Source organism: Blennius ocellaris (assembly GCF_963422515.1).
Source record: "Blennius ocellaris genome assembly, chromosome: 20".
Classification (NCBI taxonomy): domain Eukaryota; kingdom Metazoa; phylum Chordata; class Actinopteri; order Blenniiformes; family Blenniidae; genus Blennius; species Blennius ocellaris.
In genome coordinates, this window is record NC_137669.1 from 18,991,258 (window position 1) to 19,001,899 (window position 10,642).

General features: G+C 48.9%; 1 protein-coding gene across 1 annotated transcript; it reads right to left on the reverse strand.

The window, feature by feature from the left end:
* Nucleotides 1-620: 620 nt before the first annotated feature.
* On the reverse strand, nucleotides 621-10,396 carry LOC308144884 (polyhomeotic-like protein 1). Its single transcript, XM_080516141.1, has 15 exons — nucleotides 10,347-10,396; nucleotides 9,001-9,128; nucleotides 7,575-7,691; nucleotides 6,619-6,690; nucleotides 6,413-6,541; nucleotides 6,205-6,336; nucleotides 5,967-6,048; nucleotides 4,535-5,493; nucleotides 4,283-4,418; nucleotides 3,992-4,185; nucleotides 3,808-3,898; nucleotides 3,018-3,105; nucleotides 2,235-2,430; nucleotides 1,059-1,299; nucleotides 621-792 (listed from the first exon to the last, which is right to left on the reverse strand). Exons 2-15 carry the CDS (start codon nucleotides 9,121-9,123, stop codon nucleotides 641-643), a joined length of 2,712 nt encoding a protein of 903 aa, XP_080372267.1. The 5' UTR covers nucleotides 9,124-9,128; nucleotides 10,347-10,396; the 3' UTR covers nucleotides 621-640.
* Nucleotides 10,397-10,642: the final 246 nt, after the last annotated feature.

A 10,642-nucleotide genomic window follows, 5' to 3' on the forward strand; every position in this document is an offset into this window, starting at 1 on the left:
ATAATAATAAATAAGACAAAATATAATGTTGAGAATGAAGTGAATCAACATGAGTGGAAAAAGATTAAATAATGCGTCGGTTGAAAAAAAGAGTGAAATGCCGAACGACACATGTTTTGAGAACAAAACAAGAAACAAAATGGTATGAAGTGGAAAAATACCAAAAGTTGAAGTCAAAGTTATTCCTTCCCAGCGCAGTTAAAGTGAACTGAAACGATTAAAGAAAATGTTTTGTCATCACAGCGGCGGTCGATAAGGAGAGCGGCCCGGTCTGGTGTCACCTGGAAAATGTGTAAATCTTGTGCGAGAGGTTTAAAAGAGTGAACGTCAACTACATTCAAAACCTTTTTCTTTGCATTTTTTTAGACTGGTATGATGTGTTTTTTGTTGTTGTTTGTTTTCCGTCATTTGGTGGCAGAACAACCATTTCTGGAGAATCTTCATGGGAAAGGGAAAAAAAAAATTAAGTTTGTCATGTTTTTGCAACTCGCACCTCGGAGGAAAAGAAGAAACAGGTGAAGCCCCCGTTTGGGAGGAAGAACCTTGGCTTTGTGTGGAAGTCCTGCTCCATACATTCACCTGCAGGACTCAGGGGTGGTGGTGGTGGGGGGGTTGGGGGGCTCTCCATGGAAACTCTGAATCAGTCCTTCAGATTGTTAATGTGAGCGCAGATCTTGAGGGCGGGGCCGAGTTTGATGTTCATGGTGGACATGAGATGCTCCTCCTTCAGCAGGAGCAGCGCCTGGCCGTCAATTTCCTGCGACAGAAACTGGGAGGCGAGGTCCTCGCAGCCTGAGAGGAGGAGGAAGAAAACAATGGAAGGAAAGTGAAATAAAGACAACAAGTAGGTGGAAGCCGAAGCGAAAAAAGGAGCAGATACAGGATTTTACAGAATAGAATACGGTTATAACCAAGAAGCATTCTTACAATCACAGAAATGACTTAACCATAGAATGTTTGTGATTGCTCTAGTAGAAATTCAACAGAACAACAAACATAATTTGTCCAACATGGACAATACGACCCTACGAGGAGGTGAAAAGTCAGATTTTTCCAACCTTGTAGTGAGGAAATAAACTGCGACACGTCCTCCACGCTCCACTGGGCGGGGCTCCCCGGCAGGCCGCCGGGGGCCGAGCTCTCCTCCGTCGGGAGCGTCGGAGGAGGAGGAGGGGGAGGGGCCGGCGGGGCGGGGGGCTGGTGGCAGGAGGCCGAGGAGGCGGGCGAGAGGGACATGGCGTCGTCTTCGTCATCCTCTCCGCTGGACTCCTCTTCTGAATGGCTGGACTCTGAATGGCACTGCGGGGGACAGAGCCGGAGGAGCTCAAATGCACCAGTTTGAACCAAAACACAAAAAAGTGAACCAGTAAATGGAAGTTAAAGTGCTGCAAACTGGAGACTTGAGAAGAATCCCGAGTTAAAAGTTAGTGAGGTCTTTAAACACTTTGTAACAAAAACAAACACCTGGAGCTGGATGCCCATCGCTGATGTGATCAGCCACTATAATAGCACACACTTGACAGTCATCAGCATAATACCAGAGGCTGATTAGAAATATAAGAGGACCCCCCCCCCCCCCCCCCCCAAAAAAAAAAACAAACTTCAATAATGAAGCTTGTTGGTTTTTTTTAACAACCAACATGATATCATGTTGGTTGTTCTTGCTCTGCTATAACAAAGTGCAAACACCTCGGTTGTGTAAAATAAGTAGTCTATATCATTGGCTCTTTTTATTTTTTTTTTAAATTGACATTTCAGAATTAAAGAGGAATTTTTCATTCGTTATTGAATTTTACACTAAATGTGATTCATGTCATAAAATTAGACAATTAATCGCATTTAACCCTTCAGAGGCCAATTAATGAAATAGAGGATTCTAAAACTACTTTTTTACTATTTGTATGGCTAATCTTAGAGCACAACTTCAGTGCTATTTTTATTGGGGTGCAAACTGATCGAAATGAAATTATATGCAACATCTTACAGTGAAGAAAGAGGAAATTTCATCTTCATCATAAATTACCAGCAAAAAAATATTTTCAATGGAATATTGACGTGTTCTGTGATCGCTGCTAATTAAAACAAAAACAAGCGGCTGAACATTTTTCAAATATGGTTATTTGTCCCATAAAAGGAATTAAAGTTTTAAACATCACCCAACACTATTTGTATTCAAACCGTCTATTAAACACTTGAAAACACAGTTTAATCATTCACGTCCTGCTCCGTCCCACCTTGGCAGGCACGGGTCTCCCCGCTATCTTGGCGCTGGCGATCTCCGAGCTGGTCCTGCGCGGCACCCGCCTCCGGGCGATCCCGCCCTCCTCGTCCGAGTTGGAGAGGTGACCCTGGCCTCGGTCCTGATCCGGAGCGTGATCCTGACCTTGGCGCTGACGCACGCAGAAGTGCTGCCTGAAGCTGACGTTGTACCTGGGGAACCAATACATACTGTATCGTAGACAAAGAGTGACATATACGGTACTGAAGCCAAGGCGAGCAACACACACAGTTTTTGTCGCTTCGCGCCATACGAGCAGCACAAAGCAGCACGTAGTGGGCAAAGGGACAGAGGCAAAGCAAGAGCAGATGTAAATATCATATGTTGGCGACAACATATTCTTACAAACAATGCAGGCAGTGCATTGTTTACATTGTGGAACATAAGATACATTGAATACATTTTTATTTACTGGACTGAATGTGACAAGACAGAACTTTACATGCTGCTTGTTAACATAGTGAAAATGTGAATGAAATGACTTTCATCGTGTTCAAACAACAAAAACAACACACACACATGCTGTGAAATGTACGGGTGTAGCCATCTGAGAAAGGGCCTGGACGTCCAGTCACACCTTCAATAGCAGGGTTGTTATTGAAGTACTTAATCAATCAGTAGGCTGGAGTCAGTTTGTGGTGACTGAGGTGCGAGAACTTTCAGTTCACCGTCTTTTTTTTCTTTTCTCAGATGGCCTCCGCTTGTGTAGTTTGTGTATGTTCATGCATTTGGAAAGTACCTCTTGGCACAAGACATGGAGCAGAACCGCTTGGTGCCTCTGAACTGGCTGGCCGGAGCAAAGTTTTTACAGTACTCACACTTCAGCACTGAGGGGAAAGTTCAGAAAGACAACAGAGGAATTGGTGAAGACGTCTCAACGGGGACGACATGTGACACTACAAATAAGACCAAAATTGCTTTATAATAATAATAATAATGCCGAGCCATGCCGCCCCCCAAAAAGAACATATTACAGTATGGATACAGCCCATTATTTCAATAAAGCCTTTTTCGCTGCACTTCCAGAATTCAGTGCATGTAATTTAACACCAGACTCATATAAATCTGTCAGGTCGTTGTCATTCCAGTCAAAAATGAGGTTCACTGGAGTCTAAAAATGGGAAGTTTGCCTCACTGTAGCTCTTTCATACGACACTCAAAGTATATATGTATGAGCAGAAATGGTTTTCCCATGTCGACACAAAACAAGCTTTCAGCAGGAGCGTCGTTCTGCCTTGTTATTGAAGTCAGAGATGGGAAATTTCCCAGTTTGAAACTTGTCATTAAAATGTTTCTGCAGCCCGGCTCAAACAAACAAAAGCCAAACGGGGACAAACTTGCGAGAGTTAACCAGTTAATTGCTACTGAAAAGCTGCCGATGGTGCACATTTAGGTCTTCACTCGTAAAAGTAAACAACTGCGTTGATGGATTTTGGTCGTCTGTTTTGCTGAAAGTGTAAACATTGGCAGATTTATTAGAAGAGTTCGATGTACTGCAGTAAACCCAGTGGGTAACATCTCACTGCTACCTGTTGCTGTTGTGACCGTCTCTGATTGGTTGGTGTCCGGGCTGTCGTTGGTCAGATCCTCATCAGCCGAGTCCTTCAGTGGGCCGCACACCTGTCAATCAAACACAGAGAACAAAAGAAAGCTCAGTGACCAGCAGACAGTCGTTTCTGTCTTAAAGTGGGTCCACCAATCCTGTGCACTCACAGGGAAAGGCTCCGCCCCTTCCTGGATGACGAAGCCCTCGATGAGGTGTGTGAGAACCTGCGGTTTGACCACAGCTTGAGGGGGCGGGGCTCTCTCGCCCTGAGCGCAGGCGCCACGGGACACCGACAGCACCGGGGAGGCAGAGGAAGAGGAGGCAGGAGGAGGAGGAGGAGGAGGAGGAGGAGCTGCAGAGCCTGGAGAAATGTTCAAGAGGAATACGTGTTTTTTACTGATGTTATGCTTTTAATAATGGCAACAAAAAAAAAAAAAAACATTTTTCTGTGTTTTTACCTGCATCGATGGGATTGGCTGGAAGCACAGGAGCATGGTCTCTGATTGGCTGGAGCCGTGGGGGTGAGGGGCCATCTTCATCATTGGCCGAGTTGGAGTCAGACTTTCTTTTTAGGGAGCCAGTCGCCTGCTTCCCCTACAAAAATATAAAAACATCATATTGTATTGATACAGCACCATTTCAAATATTCACCCTTCCTTATTCAGCAATGAATAAAGAAAAAAGACTTAAAGCAGCAGTGATGACGTCACCTGCGGTGTATGACCTCCTGATGAGTCTCCATTGGTGGTCACGGTGGCCGACGCCCCCCTCTGCTCCTCGGTGACCAGCGGGAGGGAGAGCGAGGAGCGGGACCGCGAGCCCGACGGCGTGGAAACAGTGGTGGACTGGGAGGAGGCGGGGCTTGAAGCCAGAGGGCCATTCTGACTCGGATTGGCCTGCGGGTGCACCTGCGACACCTGAGCCATAGGGGAGACCTCCTGCGGTGACTGGAGTGTTTTAAGCCCCACCCCTCGGCCTACGACCCCGCCCTCCCGGGAAGCGATGGACGCCACCATCGTGAGCAGGCTGGACGAACTGCTTAGGACGGCGGCGCCGTCCTGGCTGCAGCTGCCCCGGGCCAGGGCGAGAGCCTGGGCGTTCCCCAGCGTGCTCTGCCGGGCCCCCACTATCTGAACCGGGATGTGCGGCGGCTGGGGAGGCGGAGCCAAGCTGCTGCCGGGCGCCGGGGCGGGCAGGATGGGAGGAGGGTTCCTGGAGGGCAGCTGGAGGGGCAGGCGGAGCCCCTGCAGGGTTTTGGGTTGGATGGGGATGGGGCCGTTTCCGTGACTGGACTTCTCCGTGCCGAGCGATGTCTTCTGCAGAGGCTGCACCACCAGCGTCTGGGCGTTGACCGCCGGCTTGATGGTGGCCGTGCCCACCGGGTAACCGTGGGCCTGAGTTGTGGCGTTGGACGTGAGCACCAGGGTGTGCGCCGCCGTGGTGCCCGTCGTCAGAGTTCGAGTCCCGTGGAGCAGGAGCTGAGAGAGCGGGATGGAGGAGGTGGAAGAGGACGACGAGGCGCCAGAGGAGGAGGAGGAGGAGGAGGAGGTGGGGTGGGCTTTCAGGTTGGTGGGCTGGGGGTACGTCGGGATTTTGATGTGGGGCGGCTGATGCTGAGGCTGGCTCGGTTTATTGGCGGACTGGTGTGAGGACTGGACCAGGGAGTAGGCTGCAGCACAGAAAGAGGAAACAGCTGAATTAATTAAGCCTTTAAATCCAGATGACATGAGTGCTGGACTCAGAACTGCAGTTACTTATAATTACCATGCACCACATGTTTGACACAACGTCTAATGGCCTAAAAATGTGCAAATGTGAGAGTTTCTGACAATTTCTCAACACATTTGACCATGCTTTATAATTGCACTCAAGACACAAACCGTTTCTCGGTGCATGTGAGAAAGTTCCTTCAGTACTTAGCATACCTACAGTCCGACACGCTTTAGTGATCCTAGACTTTTGTTGGGTTGCAGTGCGTTTAAAAATGTCACTTGTCACAGTTCCTTCTGATTGGCATGAATTATTGATTCAAAATGTGTTTGAATCAAATGTTGCTTTATGCATCAAACATTCAAAATCCCGCTAAATCAGGTGACAGCAGTGTATTGTTTTCATGAGCATGCAATCTCTCGTTCTCCGTACCCGAGTCATTCCTGTCTGGAGCTTCCGTCTTCACACCCACGCATTTGGGACTGGACACTCCTCGCAGGGCGAGATTCTGCACCTGAAGACGGGAACACAATCGAGTGAAAACGGCGAAAACATTGCGTCACTATGAAGATAGCTCCCAATCCCCCCCCAAAAAAAAAAAGCCAGTGTGGTAACACAAGATTAATTCAATTCAACTTTATTTATAGAGCATAGCGTATCTGCCCCAGACCTGATCATTGTCCGACTGGCTGCTGGAGGAGGAGGTGGGAGTCACTTCCTGTTGCTGCGGTTGCTGGGTGACCGTTGCACCGGGCATGAAGATGAGCTGCGAGGAGATGGGGGCCCTCAGGGAGCGGTTGACCTGCGGGATGAATGGCTCAGCATGTAAATGCCCAGAAACCAGGCCGCTTTATAAGCGAGGATTTAATGAGACTCACTCTCAGGTACATCTGGCCCTGGCCCCCCGCCGTCCCGCTCAGCAGAACCGACTGGCTGATGGTGGACGTCGCTGAAGCCCCCAACGGACGGCTGCTGGTTGTTGATCCGGATCCAGACGTGACGGTGGCCTGGAGGAGAAGGACAACTTGAACACGCGTCGGATTGGGTGCAGACGGCAGAGGTTATGGAGAACAGGAGTTCGTACGGCTGTGGTGCTGGTGGTCTGAGATGAGCTGCTGCTGGAGGGACTCGACTGGCGACTGGCAGCCAGAGTGGCCTGAACAAACAGAACCAAGGAAAACAAGAAGAGTTTTACGTTTCAACTACTAACAAATTAAAATGCGACCTTTTCATGTGGCCGAGGCAAATTGTAGTGCTTTGTTGTGATCCCTCATCCAACTGCACTTCCAGCACCTCCTCCACCCACTTTCACATGTTTTTTTTGTGTGATTTTCATGGAAAAGTATTCATTTCTGGGCTAAATGATTTTATTTTGGGCATCTTAAGGATTTTACGATGAGTTCAATATGGATATTTCCAAGTAGCGATTAACAAACTCAAGTCTGTTAATCGTGGCCATAAACCCATTGAATCTTCATGCGCTCGAGCTTCCCGGCACAGAGAGGAGCCGTTACAGTAACTGAGGCCACAGACCTCAACTTCCCTCCATCCACAGCCGGTGGGAGGTGGCGCCATAAACAATAAACCACCATGGAACTAAACACAGAATGCTTCATACCGTTAAAAAAAAAAAAAAAGTCACCATGTAAAAAACAATACTTCATCATCCTCCAGTCCAAGCAGATGTTCGCTGAACAGAGGTGGATTATTTTAGCCAATGGAGGACTGCTTGTTGCGCCATTCAGGACTATTGTGTTTGGGGTTTTTTGTAATAGTTTTTTACTATTATGTGTGGTATATTGTGGATTTATGGAGATCATGGTGAACAATATCTCACCATCATGGACACGTTAATGCACTCTGCTCTTACCCGACTTCTCCATTGTTTTCCTGTGGATCTCAATAGCAGCATGTGATTTCCCAACGTTCAGCACATTATTATCTTGTTAAGCTCGTCATTTCCCCAAAAGTACACTCCAAAGTACAGCAAATGCATCAGTTTAAACGCACTGAAAATCAGTGAGGAGTTGCCTGACGCACCTTCACCTGCTGCACCGCGGCCAGGTTCTGCAGCTGGGCGTTGTTGATCTGCTGCTGCAGCATCAGCTGCTGGAAGTACTGAGCTGCGTTGGGCTGCCTCTGCAGCGCCTGCAGGGCCTGGTGGGGGGGAGGGGGGGCGTTCAAACACATTAAAGAACCACAATTAATAACAGCCGACATATGAAGTGCTTAGGTAATCTTCTTTTGTTTGAGAGGTTCAATTCCAAACTTGATCTCTTTCCATTTTAAGTCTGCATGTTCTCCCTGTGCATGCAGTGACCTTTCAGCCTGACCCTTGTCCTTCCATTGATGGATGATGTGTAGTAATGAACAAGTGTCTTTTTCTCGGAGATCACACAACAGTTGTAGTTTGGCCTCCTTTTTTTTTTTTTTAACGATGGGAGTAGGAGCAGAGCGGCCGGCGTGAGAGAACCGAGCAGCAGAGAGGCGGCGATCCTGCGGCGGCTCCTCCCGCCAGCCGTCTGACGTACGAGCGGCGGCTCAGACGCTCATAACGCTGAGGGAAGGAAAGCGGACGCGGCGCAGTGGATCAGCGTGCGCCGGGTGACAAAGACAGATGGCGCGCGGGGCGACAAAAGCCTGAGAAATTAACACCCGGCCTCAATCTCTCTCCTTCACCTCAACCACACAGCCGCCGTTCGTCACGTTCTGCCCGTCGGCTCGCACATAAATCAAACCTTATGAAGATAAACACGCCGGCTGCCGTTTCGCCCCCCGCCGACAGACAAACAGGCCGACGCCACAATTCAAATAGCAAAACACAAGCACCGTCCACAGTTAAACTGCAGAATACAAACAATCGGGGAAGTGTATGTACCTTTAATCAGTATTTTACAGAAAGCTGGTTTAATGAGCTGCCTGTGAAAGACGACATCAGTGCGAGCAGCAGACTGAGGTTTTCTCTCTCAGATATGCTGTGGGAGCACAAATAAATCAGCAGCCGACCAGATTCGATCTTGGCTTTTTAATTCTCAGGCAGATTTTTTTCTGCCGAAACACGTCGAGTCGCAGACACAAATAATAAGTCGCGTTGCACGTCAGATCTTGGGAGGTTGTTTAAATCGTCTGGGTTTTTTTTAAACAGTAAACAAACTCCAGTCTGTTCAACGTAGTTTGAACTTCCGAATTTAAAGGAAACCCAGACAAAAAGCCCCGCTGGGTCCTATTTTTAACGTCGAGTCCTCAGTCTACACCTGCATACATGCAGGCTAATCCCCCGACACGCAGCCTACTTTCACTCCGACAGGCTGCACGTGTGCAAAGTTACAAAATTCCAGGCGGAGAATAAGAGGCGCGGATTTGCTGCAGGGCAGAGAACAACAAAGACGCCTCAGAAAGACATCTGAACGGGCCGGGTTTACAGAGGCTCTCGGTGACCTTTGACCTTTGCGTCGCGTCGACCTACCTGCACGGCCTGCCTCTCATACAGAGACATGGAGTTCATGGGCGAAGGGCGGGAGCTCGTCCCGGACGAGGCGCTCCCATTGGTGGAGGCCCCCTGCTGCTTCTGCTCTCCGTCCGTCTCCATGGCTGCTGCGGAGACACACCAGACGTCCATCAATCAAATGCAGTAAGACGTCGCTTCGGCGGGGAGGGAGGGAGGGAGGGAGCCCGGCCGACGGGAAATAAAAACTACACCCGTCACCGTTCCTGACAAACGCCGTTTCTCACGCGAGTCGAGACGAGGGGTGACTCGCGACTCCATATTTTAGTGTGAGTGATGTCGACGCTGCTCACACACACACACACACACACACACACACACTGAATTTTAAACATGACAGCAAATCGGGACTTTAAAAAGGAGGAATCGCAAAGTAAACCAAGCAACAATTCCAGAGGTTGCATGTCCTACTTGCATGTGAAGGAGTTCCCTCCCACAGTTCAAAGACAAGCTGTATGATTGTTGATGTGAAAAACAGAGTATGAGAACGGTATGGGATACACCCAATACAGAGGGAGGGATGGACAATGTGTAATACAAAAGAAATATTTTAAATAAGTATTCAAAGCCACACAGAGGCATTTCAAGATTTACCTGATCAGTAAATAAAAGCGAAACACAAGTGGCTCATTAAATGTTTAATTTTGTAATAAGAGATTTATTGCATGATGTCTTCATAATCCTACATTATAAAGTGTATGAAGTTTTGTTTGGATCAGACAGAATTTCGTTTTCATCTCATCTTAAACATATTTTTGCATTAAAGTGTAATTTTGATGCAAAAATGTCTGGATTTATTCCACTTTTTTTGGACAGATTTCTTAAACAATGTGGGATTTCTGGCTTTTTTTGGGGGGGGATACTGCAGGAGATGCATCTGAAAGCACCTCCTCCTCCTTCTCCTCCTCTTCATGCACACACACCTGAAAGCACCTCCTACTCCTCCTCCTCCTCCTCCTCCTCCACATGCACACACCTGAAAGCACCTCCTTCACTGCCTTCACCTCCACCTCCTCATATCATCCTGTCCCAGATCCTCATGAAAACACCTCCTCCCCCTCCTCCTCCTTCTCCTGCACACACACACACCATCCTGTCCCAGATCAGCCTGAAAGCACTTCCTCCTTCTCCTCCTCTTCATCATCATCATCATCATCATCATCATCATCTTCCTCCTCCTCCAGAAGCAGATAATAGAAGCTAACCAGGCTAGCTGGTAGCTTCCCTCCGTGTTGTCTCCCCCTAGCATCCCGCTAGTCGTCGCCGCCGTCTGGCTCCTCCAGCGGGAGCTGCGGCTCGGTGCTTACCGTCAGCGGCGCTCCTCCGTCGGCCTCGTGCTGCCCCGGGGCGGGTGTCCGGCCTGCCGGTGCCGGGCGGTGTGTGTCGGTGTGTGCGCGCGCTGTGCCCGGGGCCGTGCTCGCTCTCTGCGGCCCCCTGCAGCACGGAGCCTCCGCTCTGCATAAATTAGCAGCTGATGTGTTTTGTCGGGAGGGGAACGCCTCCCTTTTTCACCTCCTGCACCTCCTTTTCCGGCGCGACGGGATGACGGAGGAGGGGGGAAGAGTGGGAAGGGGGAGGATGGAGGGAGGGTCCCCCCCCATTC

Excerpts from the sequence above, each read along its gene's own strand:
- LOC308144884 (XM_080516141.1), bottom strand. The coding sequence starts at position 9,123 with ATGGAGACGGACGGAGAGCAGAAGCAGCAGGGGGCCTCCACCAATGGG. Across the intron at positions 7,692-9,000 it reads ATGAGAGGCAGGCCGTGCAG|GCCCTGCAGGCGCTGCAGAG; the intron begins GTAGGTCGACGC and ends CCCCCCCACCAG. Across the intron at positions 6,691-7,574 it reads CCGCGGTGCAGCAGGTGAAG|GCCACTCTGGCTGCCAGTCG; the intron begins GTGCGTCAGGCA and ends CTGTTTGTTCAG.